This window comes from Tamandua tetradactyla, chromosome X (assembly GCF_023851605.1).
Source record: "Tamandua tetradactyla isolate mTamTet1 chromosome X, mTamTet1.pri, whole genome shotgun sequence".
In the NCBI taxonomy this organism is placed as follows: Eukaryota; Metazoa; Chordata; class Mammalia; order Pilosa; family Myrmecophagidae; genus Tamandua; species Tamandua tetradactyla.
In genome coordinates, this window is record NC_135353.1 from 89,615,707 (window position 1) to 89,638,885 (window position 23,179).

The 23,179-nt window shown below is 36.3% G+C and overlaps 1 protein-coding gene across 2 annotated transcripts in view; it reads left to right on the plus strand.

Annotated features, from left to right (window-relative positions):
* The window catches only part of BRWD3 (bromodomain and WD repeat domain containing 3), a 133,777-nt gene that overhangs the window by 653 nt on the left and 109,945 nt on the right, over positions 1-23,179 (plus strand). For both annotated transcript variants that reach the window (XM_077146879.1, XM_077146880.1), the window contains exons 2-6: positions 12-70; positions 274-303; positions 730-789; positions 19,568-19,718; positions 21,123-21,221. In XM_077146879.1, coding sequence (XP_077002994.1) covers positions 12-70; positions 274-303; positions 730-789; positions 19,568-19,718; positions 21,123-21,221 — 399 coding nt within the window. The remainder of the gene's footprint in view (positions 1-11; positions 71-273; positions 304-729; positions 790-19,567; positions 19,719-21,122; positions 21,222-23,179) is intronic.

A 23,179-nucleotide genomic window follows, 5' to 3' on the forward strand; every position in this document is an offset into this window, starting at 1 on the left:
CTTTTCCTCAGAGCTGTATTACCTGATCGCTAGGTTCTTACAGTCCGGACCCTGCAACAAATCCGCTCAGGTGAGGGGGAGAAGGAAATCTGGTAGTCGCGGGGAGTGATCCCAGTGGGGAAATCAAGGCAGCGGGGTGAACGGTTCCTCTCAGAGTGAGGGATAGGCCGGCCTTGACTAGTCCTCCCGTCAGCGGCTGCGTTCGAAGTGGGGAGGGAAGAATGGGTTGATGGCCCGAGCTGCTCCTCATATCCGTGTTTCCCTTTTGCTCAGGTGCTAGTGCAAGAGCTCGAGGAGCATCAGGTACGGAACCCCTCCGGAAAGGGGTGGGGAGGGTTGGGGTGAGACTGGAGGAAGGGGAGGGCAAGTCAGGGCGGAGGGCATGAAGTAGGACGGAGACTTGGATCTGGACACCCATAGCTGTTGTCACAGGAGTGAACTGCCTTCTTCTCTCAAAAGGGGTGGACAACGCTGGGGTTTTAACTCGCCCCCCTTTATGCCTGTGGGAGGTGTTTTTTCAGGATTTCCTCCCCCCCTCAAACACCCCCCCCCCCACACACACAAATATATACACACTCTTCTAGCTCTGAGGCAATAGCTACCGGATCAAGGGAAATAAAGACGCAAAATGGTCAAGGACCGGGACCTAGCTGGGGTCGGGTTGATGGGAAGCGGAGGCTTTGCCTTTATCGTTTGCCCCCCCCCCCCTTTCTTTTCCTCCGGCCCCAGCTGATTCCGCGGCGCTTGGACTGGGAGGGGAAAGAGCACCGAAGAAGCTTTGATGATCTGGTGAGTAAAGTTTTCATTTCAACTTAACCAACTCTTTCACCACTCCCTCCCCACCTTCTTCCCCCAACCGCCCCGGACCTCTGCCACCGACGAGCTAGGTGCCCAGCCCAAGAACGACTGCCCCTTCCCCCCTCCCTGCGAGGAGGAGAAAGGGTACCTTGCCCAATCCCCGGCCTCTCACGTTTCCACCCGAAAACTTTGAAGAATGTGAATTCCTTACCAGAGGTGTCTTATTGTGGATTATTAATATGTTACAAACATTAGGGAAGGCCCATTGTAGGAGAAGAGAGAAACCAGGGGGTTATCTTGGGGCACGTACCAAGGACTGACGCTGGCCAATGACAGCGTTGTTAACAGCCTGGAGTTCCGGATTATTGGAAGAAAACTGATTTCTGGTTGGCCCTGGCTTGAAATACGGGAACTGAGGCCAAGCTTGGTCTTTATTTCATTTTATTTTTTTTTGGGGGGGGTGGGGTGGGGTGGTGGTGGTGGCGGTCGTGAACAGCGTAGTTGACGGACCCTGGGCTGGGGAAAACCACACTATTAAAAATAGACGAGCGAATTCCAAAATTTGCCAGTTTTGGATAATCGACTACCGAATAAAAACAAAATCACATTTGTACAAATGCATTTCCACTAAATAAAAACTATGGATTGTGACCTTTTTGAGAGGCGGGGAAACACAATTTGGGGTTTTCAAAGGGACAACAATGGTCGTATGTTGTTTTTCCTGCAAAAATAATTCATGGTATAAATACACCTGTTTATCATTGCTAAACCAAAAAAGGTAATTTTTAAATTAAAAAAAAATAAGGTATTGCCTTGTGTTACTCTCTGGCACAGTGAATTGGAGGGGGAAAGAAGTGGTGTTACTAAAATCTGAATTCAGTTGTTTTTCCTTCAAATAAGATCTAAATGGAGGAAAATAGGGCAAGTTAAGGAAAGTTTTAGGGATATGGTAGACTTGAAATTAAAATATATATTTAAAATTTGCTTGCGATATGAGAGTATTTAAATTCCTTATGTGTTTTTCTGGTGTTTATCTTTTTATTAAATTATAATAGTTAGGCCCCATATTTATTACCAAATCTACTGACCAAAATTTTTGCTTATTTTTGCAAATCACAATGGTATAATAATTGTGATAAGGATAAACTTGACTCTCTGTAGTATTAATGGTAACAATTACCGAAATGAGTGAAAATTATTTTGAGAAACTGCACATAATGCCAGGTAATTTAATTTGTAGTCCAGACTTTTTGAAGGTCTTAATTAAGTCTTGCCTTGTAAAAACAAGGCAAAAACAGCAGTGCCTACCAGTAGCTGTTCTAACACTTTATAGCTCCTATTTGAAGATAAGTAAAATTTTACATGAAGTATATTCAAAATGTTTTTGTTTCCATTTGTCCATCTCACAGACTACATGCGTTTCGAGGCAAACAGTGGCATATACTTGGGCAAGTGGCAAAAGGAGAGTTAAAAAAATTTTTTTTTAACTAATTTGAGAGTGTTAAAAAAAAAAGAACATCAAAATAGTTAAGATACAAAGGCTTCTCACCAACATCTGCTTTACTAGACTTTTCATTTTCTTATATTGTAAAGGCATATTTTGATATAATTTTAATCAGTCTACTTTATGTTCTATATTTTAATGTTTTTATATATGCTTATCTGTGTATTTGAATAGTCATTTTAATGGTAAATTGTATTAAGATGCTATCTTATGATTCAAATGTGGTTAAATTTTAGATGGTATATATAGGATACCAGATAGAAATTAGAAGGAAAAACCCATGGAACTGCACGGCACAGTGAACCCTAAGTTAAAATACAAATAGTTAATAGTACAATTTAAAGTATGCTATCCTCTATTATAACAAATATTCCACGCCAGCACAAGGTCTTGGTGATGGGGTGGTATAGGGGAATCCTAGTATTTTATGCATGATTGTTCTATAAACCTATAACTTCCCTAATAAAAATAAATAAATGGAATGTCCCACTCCCCCAAAAAAGATTTTCTAATATATAAATGAAAGATATATACTCATTTAAAAAAATTATTCTCCAGCACAAATGTGACTGTTAGATGATTATCACACATCTTTTTCCTAATATTGTAATATAAACTGAACTAAGAGGGAGTAGAAATAAATATGTATTGCATATACACACCAACACTTCCAAAAGCCCTGCAAAACCCAATAGATTTAGTAAGGACAGAATTTGAGAGATTTTACTGGCCCCAAAACTTGGCTTTGTAAGTTCCTTTAAATTTAAAAATTGTTGTTACCATTTAGTGTTTATCCAAGATCTACTAGACCCTGTTAAGTGCTTAACAGATATTCTGATCTTCTCTATCACCATGCAGAGTAGGTATCATCATCCCCATTTTACACAAAGGAAAAATGAAGCTCAGAAAACTTAAAATGCTTGCTGAAAACCACAGAATTAATAAGCAGTAAAGACGGAGATCAAACCCAAGCGCTTTGCATTTTACCGTGTTTCCTCAAAGCTGTCAAGAATAGGTTCTGACTGACGCCCTTTGTGGAAAATCTAGGATATAAATAAGTAAGTTAAATGAATTAAAGTAGATTTTGTCTTTCTAAAATAATAAAAGATAGTATCTATTTGAATTGAACTTCCAGCAGAGCATTTGGGTTACTTCCAGTTTTTCAGTAATATCTTTGCATAGTTACGTGGTCTTTTTCTTCTTTTTCTCTTTACCTTATTTTTAAATTTTCCTGGACTTTAATCCTTAACATGGAATTATCAGGTAAAAAAGTCTCTTCAATTTTATAGCTCTTGTCATATATTGTAGATTGTGTTCCAGAAGTTATACTATTTTTATACTGTACACCTAGGTTTTTATTTTTCAACATTGTTATCCAGTTTTTCTAGATTTATACCTTGCTGATCACCATACCGTTTTTTTAAGTCAAATGCCTATTTTCTACTTATAGATCGTTTTGTAAGAAAGGTGGGGCAAATTTGAGTGCAAATTTGAACAGAAGGAAAAGGAGACATGTAGTGGCTGAGAACTGAATGTGCAGGGTTAAATTGATTACTAGATTCATCAGTTGAATTGTTGATTAAAATTCACATCTGACTTCTGCTTTTCAGTGTCTTCATTGTGAAAGAAATGGATTTTCTCTTTGGGTAGATATTTTTTAAAGTGCTGATAGAACAATGGGTTCATACAATATGATGTTTGATTTAGCTACATGTTCTGCTTTGAAATTTAGGACAAAGTATTAATAAATACTATAATCTTGATTTATCTGATGTGTTATAGTAGTATTTCAAATTTAAGTTGTACTAAGTTTAAAAAAAGAAAAATACAAATACCTAATAAAGAGGTGAAGAACTGTAAATGAGCATAACAACATGCCGAATTGGGGTCGAATAGTGGTGGTTACAGCATATTTGAAATAAAAATTCTGCATTTCTGTCCATATGTATGATTTCCACTCATTTTAATTGATTTTTAATACCACTTAGCTTAATTTATCCAGAAGAATACTAAGATAATGGGAAGTTGGATTTCATTATTAATGTTACTATTACATATTCTAGAAAATTCCCATTTTTCATCTGATTTAGGGTTTTACATATGATTTAGAACACAGGGGAAGGTGCTTTTTAGATAAAGCTACTGGCAGGCAAGTATTGACATATCCAGATCTGAAGTGCCTTTTAAAAATTATGAGTCTGTACATGAAATTTTTGTCAGTTTTTGTTGAACTGTAAGGCTTTTGAATATGGCTTTCAAAATAAAACATTCTAAATTAGTTTTCAGAATTTTAAGTAATGATATAGGGAGAATGTTCAGGTAATGGTATTGGTTTTGAAGTTTGTTCTGATCATTTTTGCTTTATTTTCTTTTTCCTAGTTAAGTGTTATTGATAACAATAGAACTAGATGATTTGCTCATTGCAAATAATCTTAAAGTAGAGCATTTAAAGAATTACAGATGTTCTTTCATTTGTGGTGACTTTATTGAATTGTTGCCTATTTTATTACTTCCTCCTTGGAGATTTATTGGGGACAAGAAACATAAAGTAATTGTGTGTATGTGTGTGTGTTTAAATGAACACATTTGTCAATATATAAATTTTATATTTTGAAATGATTTGGAAACTTTTTTTTTTTTGCATGGGCAGGCTCTGGGAATTGAACCTGGGTCTCTAGCATGGCAAGCAAGAACTCTACCACTGAGCCACTATTGCACCACCTTAGAAACTTTTTTAAAGGCACATTTAAAAGACTTGAATCGTTTTCAGGGGACTCCTATTATAAGACTGAACCCAGGGCATAATTATTTTTAGGTGTACTATATATTTTTACATTTATTCAGCATTTCTTCTTATCCATAGATTTGAAAGTGCCAGTTAATGCTTACGTTTGGAGTGACAGAGATTTTCTTACTCTTATTTTGTATATAAAAGATTTGAAACAATTTTATGTTAATTAAAAAAAACTTTTATCCAGATTATGTGTTCATTACTGACTTTTGACAGTTTACATTCATGTATGAGAACAGATATTAAAATAACTTGCATCTGCATATAACACATTTGAGTTTAAAAGTGTTTCCATGGTACCTCATCTGATCCTCACCAGCCACTACTGTATTTGAATTCCAGACATACGTGTATTTTTTTGTCTTACCTAACCCAACTGTTATTCTACAATTACTAGTAATAGCTTAAATTGTCTGTTAGAGCAGGAGAATGATCTTTGTGTGCTGGTAGCATAGTTACTGCATTTCTAAGAGTGGAAGCAGTTTAAGCATGTATGATTTATTAATTGCCATGTAGATACAGAGCCATGGTTTGTAAGAACAGAACATATTGTGGGAGAGCAAAAAGCGTATGCTGTTCAACCCTAGTGCAGTATAGGGTAGCTGATAAATATTATAGCAGAGAGCAATCAATGTCTGGAGTTCCAGTATTCCTTACTACTGACTTGCTCGGACTATGTATATTCTTGCTTTCTGTAACATGTAAAGGTAGGCTTCACCTACTTTTCAGGATTAATCCTTGGCTGTTTTTCAACACTTGTGCTCTAGGTACATACCTTCAATCATTAAAATCTTTTAGATTTATCATTACTCGTTGGAAAACTGGTATCTCAGTACAAATGAAAAAGCAATTTGAGAGTGAAGAGAGTTGCTGTTAGGGAGAAAGAATTTGATGAATTGATTGAATTTTCCTTACAAAGATTTGTCACGAAAATATCTTTGTCTCTTTTGGATAGTAGAGGGTTTTATTTTTTTGTTGTTGTAGTTGTTTATTTGATTTCAGCTGTTGTTAATTACTGGTTGATTAAAAATATTTCTTTCTTTGTGGGGAGCAAAATAATAATTTAAGGCAATGTAGTGTTTGTCATATTTTAGAGATGTTCTTGTTGGACATTTCTCACAATGGGATTTTGTGAGTGTCATGGTCAGGTTCATGTGTCAACTTGGCCAAGTGGTGGTACCTGTTTGTCTGGTTGGGCAAGTGCTGGCCTGTCTGTTGCAATGAGGACATTTCATAGAATTAAATCGTGATCATGTCAGCTGCATCCACAGCTTGGTTCCATTTGTAATCAGCCAAAGGGAATGTCTTCTGCAATGAGTGATGCTTAATCTAATCACTGGAAGCCTTTGAAGGAGGATTCAGAAGAGACAGGCTCTCTTCCTGCTTTGGCCAGTGAGCTTCTCCTGTGGAGTTCATCCAGACCCTCCATTGGAATCATCCGCTTCACAGCCTGCCCTGCGGATTTTGGACTCTGCATTTCCATGGTTATGTGAGACACTTTTATAAATTTTATATTTGCGAGTGTTTCCTGTTGATTCTGTTTTTCTAGAGAACCCTAACTAATACAACTTGGTACCCGAAGTGGTTCTTAAGAAACAGAATCTTAAAAATGGGTTTTTATAAATGGTTTTCTACTCTGACTGGACTCAAAGACACTAAGTACTCTGATTCCCATAATCATAATGACACTCCCAATCCATGGAGTGAGTTGGCAAAAGAGATAGTCAAAATATCACCATTCGATTCTCCTAATGCTTCACTTGTACAAAGCCAGGCTCTGGGGGATAATGTTTTTGACACTTTTATAGAGTTTTGTGGAAATAAGAGGTGTAGAGATGTTGGCTGGTTGTTGTTAGGTACACTGGATACATTAAGGAGTGAGAGGGGTGGGCTTAAGGCTTCAAAGGAGAAACTTAAGCACCGTCTGACAGATGTAGAAGTTTATGTGAGTATCCTGAAGGAAAATCTTATTTCCTGTAGCCGTAGACTTTAGATCTCTGAAAATCAGACTCAGAATCTTATTGTTAGAGTAGCAACTTTACAACGTAAACTGAAATCTCAATGTTGCATGGTGTCTGCCATCACAGTGAGTGCATTGATTGGAAAGGAGTGGACACTGAAAAATGGGATGGTGACATATGGATTGATAATGATAACGCCAGTGAGGTTGAAACCCTAGGTCATGCTGAGTCTTCTCTAGATAACCTATAATAGTCTGCCCTGAGGACATAGCTACCCCACCTCCAGCCTGCCTTGAGGATTGGCCACCCAAACTCTTCCTGAAGGGATTAGCCCTAGAGTGATTAACCCTTTTTCACCAGAAGAAACTGCAAATGAATGCCCTGAAGCAAATGACTTGGAAGATATTTCTAATTCTTTTCATAACCCGCCCCCACCACCCCTCATTTCTTCCAGACCTATAACTAGACTAAAGTCCCAACAGGCCCCTAAAGGTGAGGTACAAAGTATCACACATGAGGAGATAGGTTATACTCTGAAAGAACTGCGTGAGTTTTCCAATTTATATAGACTGAAATCAGGGGGATATGTGTGACAATGGATTTTAAGAGTGTGGGATAATGGTGGGAGGAATATAAGGCTGGATCAGGCTGAATTTATTGATATGGGCCCACTAAGCAGAGATTCTGCATTCAGTGTTATAGCTCGAGGGGCTAGAAAAGGTATTAACAGTTTGTTTGGATGGTTGGTTGAAACATGGATCAAAAGGTGGTCGACATTACCTGAGGTTGAAATGCCAGAACTGCCCTGGTATAATGTTGATGAGGGGATCCAGAGGCTTAGAGAGATTGGAATGTTAGAGTGGATTTATCATGCAAAGCCTGTTCTTACACCCCAGGAATGTCCAGAGGATGCACCTTTTACTAGAACAGTGAGAAATAAATTTGTGAGACTAGCACCATCATCCGTGAAGAGCTCTGTAGTTGCACTTCTCTGTAGGTCAGATATTACTGTAGGAACTGCTGTCACTGAGCTGGAATCCTTAAACACAATGGGTATGATGGGATTCCAAGTTGGCAGAAGCCAGGTGGCAGCACTTAATCGCCAAAGACAGGGTAGACGTGGCTAATAATAGACAGCAAACTCAAAGCAGGAGTCAGAATTATATGACTTGCAGAGATTTGTGGCATTGGCTAGTAAATTACGGGGTACCTAGAAATACAATAGAAGGACAGTCTACTAAATTCTTGTTCAAGCTGTATAAACAGAAGAGTTCTAGGTCAAGTGAACAGGAATCTAACCTGAATTACAGAAACACAGAGTTGTGGCCCCTTAATCAATTTCCAGACTTGAGACAGTTTACAGACCCAGAGCCCCTTGAATGAAGGGGAAACCAGGTCCATCTGGAGGAGAACCCTGTTACACTGCCACAAATTTATACTGTTAATCTTCCTCCAAGCCTTCCCCAAGGAGACCAATGGCCTTTTACCAGGGTAACTGTGCATTGGGGAAAAGGAAATGATCAGATATTTCAGGGATTATTAGACACCGGTTCAGAAGTGACATTAATTCCAGGGGACCCAAAACATCACTCTGGTCCACCAGTCAAAGTGGGGGTTTATGGAGGCAATGTGATCAATGGAGTTTTAGCTCAGGTCCATCTGACAGTGGGTCCAGTGGTCCCCCGGACCCGTTCTGTAGTTATTTCCCCAATTCCAGAATGTATAATTGGAATAGACATACAGAGCAACTGGCAGAATCTCCCCTCTCTAACTCGTGCAGTGAGGGCTATTATGTTAGGAAAGGCCAAGTGGAAGCCACTAGAACTGCTCCTACCTAGCAAAAAAGTAAATCAAAAGCAATACCAGATTCCTGGAGGGATTGCAGAGATTACTGCCACTCTTAAGGACTTGAAGGATGCAGGGGTGGTGATTCCCACCACATCCCCATTTAACTCTCGTATTTGGCCTGTTCAGAAAACAGATGGGTCTTGGAGGATGACTGTGGATTATCATAAGCTCAACCAAGTGATAACTCCAATTGCAGCTGCTGTTCCAGATGTGGTATCATTGCTTGAGCAAATCAATACGTCCCCTGGTACCTGGTATGCAGCTATTGATCTAGCAAATGCTTGTTTTTCAGTAGGTGTTAGTAAGGACCACCAGAAACAGTTTGCTCTCAGCTGGCAAGGTCAGCAATATACTTTCATTGTCCTACCTCAGCGGTATATTAACTCTCCAGCCCTATGTCATAATCTTGTCCGCAGAGACCTTGATCTTTTCTCCCTCCCACAAGACGTCACACTGGTCCATTATATTGATGATATGTTGATTGGACCTAGTGAGCAAGAAGTAGTAACTACTCTAGACTGAATGGTAAGGCATTTGTGTGTCAGAGGATGGGAGATAAATCCAACAAAAATACAGGGGCCTTCCACGCCAGTGAAATTTTTCAGTGTCCAGTGGTGTGGGGCATGCCGAGATATCCCTTTTAAGGTGAAGGATAAGTTACTGCATCTGGCCCCTCCTACTACCAAAAAGAGGCACAACGCCTAGTTGGTCTCTTTGGATTTTAGCGACAACATATTTATTCCTCATTTGGGTGTGCTATTCCGGCCCATTTATTGAGTGACCAGAAAAGCTACTAATTTTGAGTGGGGACCTGAGCAAGAAGAGGCTCTGCAAGAGGTCCAGGCTGCTGTACAAGCTGCTCTGCCACTTGGGCCTTATGATCCAGCAGATCCAATGGTGCTAGAAGTGTCAGTGGCAAAGAGAGATGCTATTTGGAGCCTTTGGCAGGCCCCTATAGGAGAATCACAATGCAGGCCCTTAGGATTTTGGAGCAAAGCCTTACCATCTGCTGCAGATAACTACTCTCCTTTAGAGAAATAGCTTTTGGCCTGCTACTGGACCTTAGTAGAAACTGAATATTTAAACATGGGCCACCAAGTTACCATGAGACTTGAGTTACCTATCATGAGCTGGGTGTTGTCTGACCCACCAAGCCATAAAGGTGGGCATGCACAGCAGTACTCTATTGTAAAATCAAAACAATATATACAAGAAAAGGCCAGAGCAGGTCCTGAAGGCACAAGTAAGTTACATGAGGAAGTGGCCCAAATGCCCATGCTCTCCACTCCTGCCACATTATGTTCTCTTTTCCAGACAAGAGCTATGGCCTCTTGGGGAGTTCCTTATAGTGAATTGACTGAAGAAGGGAAAACTCAGGCCTTATTTACAGATGGTTCGGCATGATATGCAGGTACCACCCGAAAGTGGAAAGCTACAGCACTACAACTTCTTTCTGGGGTGTCCTTGAAGGACAGTGCTGAGGGGTAGTCCTCCCAGTGAGCAGAACTTTGAGCAGTGCACCTGGTTCATTTTACTTGGAAGGAGAACTGGCCAGAGATGCGTTTGTATACTGACTCATGGGCTGTTGCTAATGATTTGGCTAGATGGTCAGAGCCTTGGAAAGAATATAATTGGAAAATTGGTGACAAAGAGGTCTGGGGAAGATGTATGTTGATAGACCTTTCTGAGTGAACAAAAACATGAACATATTTGTATCCCATGTGACTTCAGCAGAGGAAGGTTTTAATAACCAAGTGGATAAGATGACCCGTTCTGCAGATACCAGCCAGCCTCTTTGCCTAGCAACTCCTGTCATTGCCCAATGGGCTCATGAACAAAGTGTTCATGGTGGTAGGGATGGAGGTTATGAATGGACTCAGCAACCTGGACTTCCAGTCACCAAGGCTGACTTGGCTAGAGCCACTGCTGCGTGCCCAATCTGCCAGCAGCAAAGACCCACACTCAACCCCAGACACGGCACTATTCCCTGAGGTGACCAGCCGGCTACATGGTGCCAGGTGATTACATTGGAGTACTCCCTTCATGGAAGGGTTAGTGATTTGTTCTAACGGTAATAGACACATACTCTGGATATGCATTTGCTTTCCCTGCATACATTGCTTCTGCCAAAACTGCCATCTGTGGGCTTACAGAATGCCTTATCCATCGTCATGGTACTCCATGCAGCATTGCTTCTGATCAGGGAACACATTTCACAGCAAATAAAGTGCAGGAATCGGCACATGCTCATTGAATTCTCTCGTCTTACTGTGTTCCCCATCATCCAGAAGCAGCTGGATTGATAGAACAGTGGAATGGCCTTTTGAAAACTCAATTATGATGCCAATTAGGTGGCAATACCTTGAAAAAAAGGCTGGGGTAATGTTCTCCAGGAAGCGTTATATGCTCTGAATCAGCACCCACTGTATGGTGCTGTTTCTCTCGTAGCCAGGATCCATAGGTCCAGGAACCAAAAGGTGGAAATGGGAGTGGCACCACTCACTATTACCCCTAGTGATCCACTGGGAAAATTTTTGCTTCCTGTTCCTGCGACCCTGAGCTCTGTTGATCTACAGGTTTTAGTTCCAAAAGGGGGTGTGCTTCCACCAGGAGAAACAACAATGATTCCTTTGAACTGGAATCTAAGACTGCCACCTGGTCACTTTTGGCTACTCATGCCCCTGGATCAACAAGCCAAGAAGGGGATTACATTATTGTCTGGGGTAATTGACCCTGACTATCAGGAGGAAGTAGGACTGCACCTACACAATGGAGGTAAAGAATAGTTTTCTTGGAATATAGGAGATCCTCTAGGGAGTCTTTTAGTACTACCATGCCTTGTGATTTAAATCAATGGAAAACTGCAACCCAATCCAGGCAGGACTACCAATGGCTCTGAAACTTCAGGAATGAATGTTTGGGTCACTCCAGCAGGCAGAGAACCACGGCCAGCTGAAGTGCTTGCTGAGGATAAAGGGAACATGGAATGGGTAGTGGAAGAAGGTAGTGATGAATACGAACTACAACTGTGTGATCAGTTACAGAAATGAGAACTGTAATGCTGTTTTGTTCATGTTATACTATTTAAATTGTAAGATACCAAGTTTAAGAATGAATATTACCCAAGTACTTGCACCCTATTCTGGAGAGATTGAATGTGTTTCCAGTTATATGCAGGACAGTTGAGTATTGTTAGGTGAAAGAAAAACTGCCTGTTTTATTGTTTTTTATTTAGAAATTATGTATAGTTTAAGGTGATATGTATAGCTGCCATGTTGAGAAGGGGTGGACGGTCATGGTCAGGTTCATGTGTCAACTTGGCCAAGTGGTGGTACCTGTTTGTCTGGTTGGGCTTGTGCTGGTCTGTCTGTTGCAATGAAGATATTTCTTAGAAGTAAATCTTGATCGTGTCAGCTGCATCCACAGCTGATTCCATTGGTAATCAGCAAAGGGTAGTGTCTTCTGCAATGAGTGATGCTTAATCTAATCACTGGAAGCCTTTGAAGGAGGATTCAGAAGAGACAGGCTCTCTTCCTGCTTCGGCCGGCAAGCCTCTTCTGTGTAGTTCATACAGACCCTCCATTGGATCAGCTTCACAGCCTGTCCTGTGGATTTTGGACTCTGCATTCCCATGGTTGCGTGAGACACTTTTTTAAATTTTATATTTGTGAGTGTTTCCTATTCATTCTGTTTCTCTAGAGAACCCAAGTAATGCAGTGAGTTTTAGACAAGACTATAAGATGTAGTCTGGAAGATAGTCTTTTACTTACTGAGGCAAGTTACCAAACTTCTCTGAGCCTCATTTATAAAATGCAAATTCCTACCTGTTTTACAAGATTATTTTGTTGACCAAATGAGTTAAATATGAAAGGATGTATTCTGTTAATTGTAAATGCTAAGCAAATGCATTGATTGTTACATTTTAAAGGTAGGATAAAGAAGTTGAATAACTAGCAAGTAAACCTAAAAAACTATAACCCCAGAATTTATATTTTCTTAGCTAGCTAGTTATCACTTATTTTTCTAATATTTTTATAAGGTGATGGACATATAAGACAGTATTATAAAAATTTCTCAGAATTGAACCTAAAATGAGTGTTTTGCAATGCAATGTGTTTACTCAGACAAAAAAATATGATTGTTATGTCAAAAGATATTTAGTATTATTTGCATTTTTATGGATTATGTAAACATAAATCATTCAGGTGTAGTATTCACTTCATTTTTGAAAAACGGTAGGTATAGTTTGACTCTTTCAGGTATCTTACTGTAGGGATACTCAACCCTTCTGCTTGATTTCTTCTTCCCTGAAATTATTTTCTACACATTATTGATAATTGTTTTCTTATATTTTAAATTATCTTGCTGTAGGTATTTTCCAATGTGCTTTATAATTAGCAGGCAAGCTCTCAATTATGATTTGTTCAAATTTCTTAACTTTTGTTATAAACATTTCATGATATATTTTTTAGGCTTATTTAATCTGCTAGCTGATACTCACGTTTTTTTTGTTGGTTTGTTTTTTGTTTGGAATTTTTTCTACTGAGAAACTTCTAGAATGTGAGTGGGTCTCCTGTCCTTGACTTGATTTCATCTGCCCTCAAGGTTGTAGTACTTTTAGTGCTTTCTTGAGGCAGTATAACCCTGAGAATACTTGAGTCTAGATGGGTTGCTCTGACTGTCTTGTTCCTTGGGAAATTTTAAAACTAAAAAAAAGAAGTGGAGAAATTATGAGCAATGATTAAAATTTTCAAAGTCTCTAAAATCTTAACACTTTTTAGCCCACCCTGCTAACCAGTGATATGACCAGAAAAGAAAGTCCTGCCTGTTCTCTTTCTCATTCTTTTAATTTGTCCCCTCTCCTTCAAATTCAGCAAACATTAAAACCCAGCATTTAAATTATAAAGATGTACTATCAGGAAACATTTTTCTTTTACTGAAGAATGCTAAGAAGAAAATAAATGACTGTTAATTTTTTTTTGTTTTCTTTCAGTCTTTTTTTTCTTGTACAATTATGCATTTTTTTCTCTTTAAAATTGATCATACTCTGGATAGAGTCTGGTATTGCGTTTTTTAAACAATCTTATAGGGGAACACATTGAGGAAATATTGTATGCTAGTCACTGTGCTAAGTGCTTTTACTGGGTGGGGGTGCCTTTTTCCTTGTCTGGAATCCCTTTGTCCTGTGAATTTCTACTTATTCTTCAAGTGTAAAATTGGACATGAACCCCTACCAGAGGAAAAATTAGACACTTCTTTGCTTTCTTAGCTCTGTACTAACCTCTGAGCACTTAGAGCTTTGATTTTTTTATATTTACCAGTTTTTCCCTTTCTCAGACTTTTGGTTCCTGTAGAGCAGCAGTTCCATCTTTCTGTTACATTCCTATACTCTGAATGTCTGAATGCGTGATTTTGGTTTTGTCCTAACCAAATTATATGAGGTAGTTATTACCCCTATTTTATGGTTGAAGAAGCTCAGACTCAGAGAGGTAAGTAATTTTGCCAAGGTCACATTAGGGACTTGGGAAGCTGGAAGGATTTGAACTTAAGTCTGGTTTCTAGTATATTATCTTTCCACTGTATCACAACTGTTAGAAAAGAGTAGCAGTAAATTTTAGAGTCTTAATAATCCGGCTGTCAGACTTAAAAGTACCCATGCTTATCTTTATACTACACTTATGTTGATATATTCAAAGCCTTCCTGTAGTTTGCAAAATCTGTTTTCTTTTCTGTCCCTAAAGATTAAGAAATTATATGACTTTTTTTGTGCCTCTTCACACTCAAACCCCGAATTAAAAATATCAGAAAAAAAATCTATGTCACATTTTATTTCTATAGCATCTGATCCTAATTTGATTCTTTTTCTCCTACGTCTGTGGTCATGATCCTAGTTAGAAAACAAATACACACATACTCATACACACAAGATTCTTTGTTATATTTGTTTTTCTGACTTACATTTCAGATCCTGTTATTTCTGGAAGCCAGGATAAATATGATATTATTGTCATATGAAAAGTGGTACTTCAAATGTAGTGCCTGATGTTCGCCTGGCCTTTTGAGATTGAATACCTTTTGCATTTTACTTGGTGTTCCTCTGAGTTCTGTTTAATTAGTTGTGATAAGTAGGATCAACTTGGTGAGCTAGCTTTCTGTTCTTCGCAGTTGACATAATGATTTTGAAGTGTGGTAATGTGTTAGATTTGCTCTTTAGGTTAGCTAATCTTGGTACTGGAAAGCTTTTAATCTAGTGTTCATTTGATTTCTTTCGGTTTATTCAGATTTAAAGTTTTCATCTCTTTGCAGTCTGTGTTAATGATCTCTATCTTACTACTTATTCAATTACATTAATGGGCCAGTAGTGGAAAGAGGAGTGGGCAGACAAGATGCAGATCCTGTTCCACATTGTGACAATTGGACAAGGCATGTCATTTCTCGATCTGTTTTCCCTTCTGTAATGTGTGAAGTTAGATTGAATTTACATAAGGAGCCTTTCAGATTAAAAAATTATATAATTTAGCTCCTTGAAGCTGTTTTACAGAATAATACAGAAGTTTGTGTTATACTCTTGAGCTTTTTTTTTTTTAGAGAATGCTTTTCTGCAGATCTCAAAGCACTTGGTAAGTATTACTTGTTGGTCATTATATTCTAGAGAGAAATGTGGTTAAATGACTTGTCCTTGGCCAGCATGACACACTAAGTTTTAAGAAATGAGAATGTTGAGCTTTAATTGAAAACAGTGGATTAGAATATTAAACAATGCATTTTAATAGAGCAATTTAAAACACATACTTTTATATAATAGTTTGTTATAGAAATAATATTTATATGCAATTTTAATACAGAATTGTTAAAAACTTGAAAAAAATAAGAGTAGCTAAGGGTTCTTATGCTAGAAAAGATCACCTTTAAAAAACTTCAGCTTTAATCAAAAGCAAATGAATTCAAATAAATGTTAATTACCACTTATAAGTCCTGATGTCTGGTTTAGAAAAAAACTGTTATTGTAAGAATTGTACTAATATAGCCTAGAAACTTATGAATGTTGTTTAAGGAAGCCAGCATGTTTAAGCTGTATAATCGCCATTGTGTTGATAGAACTTATGTTTTTCTAGTACTATTTAATAATCAAATTTTTACTGATTTTGGAGGAATGGAATAGATCACTTGGAAATTTAGTAATTTTCTATTATATAGGGTGGAAATCAAATTTACTAGTTTATAAGACAGATAGATCTTCAAAGGGGGATCATTGGGGAGTAGATAAGCCTTATTTTGGTTGGTTAACATTATAGACTGATATGTAACCATTAATGGTTCTGTGTTTTTGAGTTTCTACTAAGAACTGTTGAAAGTTTTTATATAATTAGCTGAAAATCAAATGTCATTGTTCCTCTAAAATAAAGTAACCAAGGGGCTTTAAGATGTCAGTTTAAGATATAATTCTGACAGATATTCTCTGTTGGATAATTCTAAAAACCACAATTATGGAACTCCCGGTTTATGGAGTATATATTGTACATTTATTACAATTTTTAGTGTGATTAGTTTTTTTGTAGCAAATGACTAACACTTGAGTTGGTCAGGGGATTAAAAAAAGAAAATGGAAGAAATTTTCCAGTAAAAACATCAACTATCACAGAATATAAAACCATCATATAGCATTTTCTTGATGAAAAAGTAATGGCTGATGTTTGTATCCCAGTTTATCTAAGACGGTGTTGGGGAAAAACAAGGCATAATCTATGGATGTTAATATACAGTACTTTAAGGTTTTTTTTAAAAAGCTATTTGTATTTAAGTGTATTAACTATATTTGTATGTAGGCATACTTAGGAAGTGCTCTAATATATGAAGGGTATGAATTGCATACTAGTATTTTAGTGTCTATCAATATCTGTTGGTAGCAAGAAAGCCTTTTTGGATTGAATCATCAGCTCCTTTGACTTTAAAATTATCTTTATATATATATTTTTTTTTTTGCATGGGTAGGCACTGGGAATCGAACCCGGGTCTCCGGCATGGCAGGCGAGAACTCTGCTTCCTGAGCCACCGTGGCTTGCCCTATCTTTATATTTTATTGGAAGATAATTTTATATAGTTATTTGCTTAGAAAACAAAACAAGAGATGTCAGAAGTAGTTGAAATAATTTGCTTGATCCTCTGTTCCTGTCTAGAAGCCAAATCTTGTAGATGCAAATAAAAAATAATCAGGTTAAGTTTCCATTATTCGTAAGCATCATGACAGTTGCCCATACTCCAGTTGTTTTTTGTAGGAGCTTACAAAATAATTAAGTAATTAAATAATTAAAAATAAACAATAAATAATCACAAAAATAAACCCTTCTTCCCAGAATACTGAGTGCGTGTTAGTTTGTAGTTGCTTAATCATTGTTTTCTACAAAAACAAAAAAGGCGTGCTCATTTGAAAATCTTAAGATTTTTCACCTATGAATTCATATGATGGCATTGCATACAGTTAGATTTCACTTTGATTTTTATTTATTTATTCATTGATTCATTGGCTCATTCAGCAGGTATTTATTCAGTGCCTATTTTATTCCAGGTACTTTTCTGGATAGTAGGCATACAGCAATGAAGAAAACAAAATTTCTCTCTCATGGACATCACTGGGAATGATGTACAAAATTACTCTTTTGTATTGCACGGTTGTTCTTGACCTGGTGGTAATATACTGCTGTGTGATCCATGTGGTTAAAATATAAAATTTTTGGATTTTAATGTAGAACTTATAAAAGTTGACATTTTAGCCAGAAATAGATTATTATCAGGACCTTATGTCAAGATGGCAATGTAAATCCCAGAGTGATTTGAACAGTGAATAAAAAAGTATTTGCAAAGTCCCCTTTGGGGAATGGTGAGAAAGGGGGAAAATTCAACTTCCCCAAGTAGAATTCTTGATATTCTCACAAGCAGTGTGGACAACCAAAGCAATAGGCTGAGCCCCCAATCTTGGGGTTTGTACATATGAAACTTAACCCCACAAAGGATAGGTCAAGCCTACTTAAAAATAGGCCTAAGAGTCACCCCCAAGGGAACCTCTTTTGTTGCTCAGATATGGCCTCTCTTTCCAGCTAACACAGTAAGCAAACTCACTGCCCTCCCCCTGTCTACGTGGGACATGACTCCCAAGAGTGTGGACCTTCCTGGCAACGTGGGACAGAAATCCTGGAATGAGCTGAAACTCAGCATCAAGGGATTGAGAAAACCTTCTCGATCAAAAGGAGGAGGAGCAAAATGAGATAAAATAAAGTGTCAATAGCTGAGAGATTCTAAACAGAGTCGAGAGGTTATCCTGAAGGTTATTCTTATGCATTAAATAGATATCACCTTGTTAGTCAAGATGTAATGGAAAGGCTGGAGGGAACTACCTGAAAATGTAGAGCTGTGTTCCAGTAGCCATGTTTCTTGAAGATGATTGTATAGCTATATCAAAGCTATATTGAATGATATAGCTTTCACAATGTGACTGTGTGATTGTGAAAACCTTGTGTCTGACAACTCCTTTTATCTATGTTATCAACAGATGAGTAAAGCATATGGAATAAAAGTAAATAATAGGGAGAACAAATGTTAAAATAAATTTAGATTGAAATGCTAGTGATCAATGAAAGGGGTTGGTATGTATGAATTTTTTTCTCTTGTCTTTTATTTCTTTTCTGAATTGATGCAAATGTTCTAAGAAATGATCATGATGATGAATAGCCAACTATGTGATGATATTGTGAATTACTGATTTTATATATATAGAACAGGATGATCATAAGTTAAGAATGTTTGTGTTTGTTATATTTTTTTAAAAAAATTAAAAATTAATAAAAAAAGGTGACAATGTAGATGTTCTTTTTAATCTAAGGATTTTTAATATTCTAGTTTTCTCTGTTTACTGTTTTAATAATTGGGTATTTATTAAATACATCAGGGATTTGAACATTAGTTTAGATAAAAATGGAAATAACAAGTTTTTGTTGTTATTGTCTCATCCCTATCTACATATGTAGCCCATCTCCAGACATGTATTTACATGTTTTTGAAAATGAATTCATGTTACAGTTAATTTTGGCTACATAGCTCAGTTCAGAGCATGATATTTATAAAATTTATAAAATATTTAATTTGATATCCTTTTAAGACCAGTTAACTTTCCTGGGAAAAGACATTCTGCTTTATTGTGCATGTATACTCTTAGTCCTAAGCTGTCTAGAATGAGAGCTTGGTGCAAGTAATAATACCTTTCATTTGCATTCTTATGCATATAGATTGTGGATCTTCTGATTCTTAATCAGTTCATCATCACTACTGAATAAAATAAATAGTAATAGAGTTTACCTAACACCTTTGTACATTTTTTGATATTAAGCCTGCTTACATTTGCTGCTTTATAACACTTATTTTATGAGACTAACAGCTAAGCAAATGATTTATAAAAAGCATGTAAAAGTGAGTTAAAGTGCCATGTCATTTACCTGTATTTAATTTTTGTAGCTGTTTCTTAACTGTGGTTGAAGTATTAAATATTTGAAATTTTATTAATCTAATTCTATATTTTAAAATTTTCATAATTTGTGCCATGATGGGACAGTTTTGTAGTGGAATACATTGACACTTTTAAACCAAATTTTTTTCCTGTTTTATGTCTTTTAGGTAGCAGCCAATGCACACATTCCTCCAGACTACCTCCTTAAAATCTGTGAGCGGATTGGTCCCTTACTAGATAAGGAAATCCCTCAGAGTGTTCCTGGGGTACAAACATTACTAGGTGTTGGTCGGCAGTCTCTGTTACGGGATGCCAAAGGTAAGAGTTTCACAATTCTAAAGTACAGATATCAGAGGAAGGAGTGAAGAGCAACATATTTTTATGTTAAGTAAATGTTCCCATGTCTTTCTAAATACTCATTTTATTTTAGTTTTTATTTTACTAATCTTCTTATTTTTTTAATGCACTATATTAATTTTTACAGATTTAAAAGTAGCCTTTTTCTGTGAAATGGTGAATACTGTTTCAAGTAAAGAATAAAATCCCTTTGCAATCCTTTGGCGTAGAGATCTCCACAATTGCTGCCTTGGCATAGAGATCCCCACAATTGCTGCTTTGAATAGTACAGTATAAATGCTTAAGAATCTTTCATTACATTATAATGTTCTTACTGATAATACCATCCTATAGTAACAATACTGTTACATTGCACCTTTCATAAGCGTTAAATGAAATTTATGATATGTAAAGATTTTTATAATTGAAAATATTTAAACAAAAATACCAGCCCACTGGGATTTTTCATAACATTTTCTCTAATTCAGAAATTTTAAATTTTTTATGGATTTTCTCCTAAAGTTTTACATGGACCCTCAATATGGAAAAATATGTGACGTGATCTAGAAAACATAAAAATGTGAAATTGTGGTTAAGGATGTCTCTTGAATTAATAAATACTTTAACTCTAGAAACCCATTTGTACCTATGTTTTGTTTTATTAGTGTGATTTTTAAAAAAAATATAATTCACAAAGATAAATAGTTGCGTAAATGAAAAGTTTTTGAACATTTCATTTTATAATTCAAGGAGATTCTTCAATCCAATTAATTCGGAAGCTTTGAAGGGAGCCGTAGGATATTTTTCTTTCAAAACGGAATTATTCAGAATATTTAATATTTGCTTGAATTCCTGGACATAAATATAAAAGTAAGACAAAAACCACAGCTATTTATAGTCAAGTGTCATATGAGATGCATTGTCATTACATAATATGGCATGGCTGACAGGTACTCTATAACCTGAAGTATAATTGACCTGAATTTTGCCTGGCACACTTATTCTAAAGTAGTACCTTGATTTAAATAAGCAGTTTTATTTTAGTGGACATGTGTATGCATAAAGATCAAGAAGGACCAATGCAAACTTAAAACCTTATTAATCAGTGACGTATTAACCAAAGATTCACATATATGCATAAGAAAAACCTTAGTTTGGGATCAGCCCAGAAATAAAATATCCTGATGATATGTTAAGGTGTTGTTGGATACCAGTCATAATTTGGTTTGTGTTATATTTAAATATATTCATGTTATTTATATTGTGTTTCTAATGGTTAAACATAAAAATAAATGAAATTGAAATCAAACACTTACCTACCTCTAAAACATAGTTAAAAAAATCACCACTCTATTCTTTCACATAACTTTTGATCATTTTGTATAGACTGTAAGAATACACTATGGAATGGGTCTGCTTTTGCCGCTCTTCATAGAGGCAGACCTCCAGAACTACCTGTAAATTATGTGAAACCTCCAAATGTGGGTGAGTAATATACAAGTGTTATGAACACATCTTAATTCATTCCTTCCTGAATGCATTAGAAAGCCAAAAATGGGTTTCAGATTTAAATTTGAAGTATAAGCAAACTGGTTACATTCTTGAGGAGTTTCATGGCCTAGATTTTTAAAGCATTTATACCTAAAGCAGATGTAATCTTGGTTTTGTGAGAGGTGACCTTTTTTCTTTCTTTCTCAGCAGAAACATTTCCTTCTTATAAAGTACAAGTGCTTGTAAACATATGAATGTCTGTTTACTTGTCTAAGTGCTCAGCTTGTCAGATATTTTATAGGAAAGTATATAAAGATGGTGTTCAAAAGGAAACAACAGTACATTCTACTTACATTTGTTTGCTAAACTTACGTTATATATTTTTATATATCCTTATTAAACCAAAAAGTTTTGAAGAGTAGTTTTTGTTTTGAAAACTTTGTAGTAGATAAAATTAGAATTTGAAAGTAAAGCAAACTCTGTTGCTGAGCTATTCTGTCATTTCAGAAGTAATTTGAAAGGGTGTTTCATGTCTATTTGAAATATATATTTGGAAGAGCTAATATTGTAATTATTATCCATCATGTAAAAATTTCAGAAATTTTCTTAATTATATTGTAAAAAATTTTCACAAATTCTCAGAATTGGCAACAGAATGGCTTTTTCATTCTAATTTGAGACTGACTTGCTTCAGGAACAAATGTTCATGCTTGCTGTTTTAAAGTGAGTCAAGGGTCTGATTTAATAAGACTGTTTTTAAACCTTTTTTTTTCTTTCTCTTTTCAGTACAATTGGCATATAGCAATGTCCTGTAATTTAGTTAGTAGGCCTTTAATTAACATTGCATATTGCTCAGGAGGCTTGCATTAATTCTAAAACCGAATTAATATTTACGTGTTGCCATGAACTTCCATTTAGCATTGATTGGCTCTTGACTTACTAACCTTTACATAGTTCTGTGTCACACTTAATGGGAAAATTCACTTGGAGGTGAGAAACCTTTGTCTTGTTAATATGCAAATGTAAATTGAACTAAGGTTGTTTAATTTAAACCCATTTTTATCTGGCTGAGGTGATTGGGTTTTTTGCCAGGAATATTTTGTCATTTTCCCTTTCTGATTTTGCATAGTTTCTACATCTTCCCCATGGATTACACTTTTGCAAGGCCTTGCTTTGGTTGTCCACCACCCTCCACTTAATACTTTCCTCCTTTTTGTACTCACATGATTGTGCTTAAAAGAAGTTGTTTCTAAAGGCCTTACTTTTATGTATCCGGAGAGAAGCAAGGGATACCTGTCACACCTGCAAGTAATTAGAACTGGAATATAAACTCAGAATCTTTTGTATGTGCCACATTGTGGGTGCTCACTAAATATTAAATGAATGGATGTGCTATAATTGCTGCCATATGGAAGGTGAAACTCCCTTTTAAGGCATTTATATTTTTTTATATATAACTCATATGAATTTTTAGCCCCTTCTACCCATTTCTGGAATCAATATTGCATTAACATTAGGATTAATAATTTTAATATCTTCATTTAAAAGAAAAAAGAGTTTATATTATATGGGTGCTTTTCATCATATAAAATATAATGAAAAAATAATTTGTCTGTTTAGTCGTATTGTGAATATATTTTTCTTTCCTCATTATTCCTTATCATTCTTTTAGCTTGTTCTTTTCAGCACGCACCATTCTAAAAGAATCTTTTGCTATTTGTCCTATACATTTAACTCAGTACCTCATAGAGATGGAACTTTTATTGTTGTCAACAGAGAGAGGAAAAGGCAGTCTAAAACTTGTTGTAAAATAACCAAATCAGTTTAAAAGGTTTTAAAAAGGAAAGAAAAGTAAAGATTTGGGATATTTATTCCCAAATTATATTAAGTAAGCCTTGAAGAAAGTTTGAATGAAATTGGAAATAAGGGATCATTTTTGGCTATGTCTCACT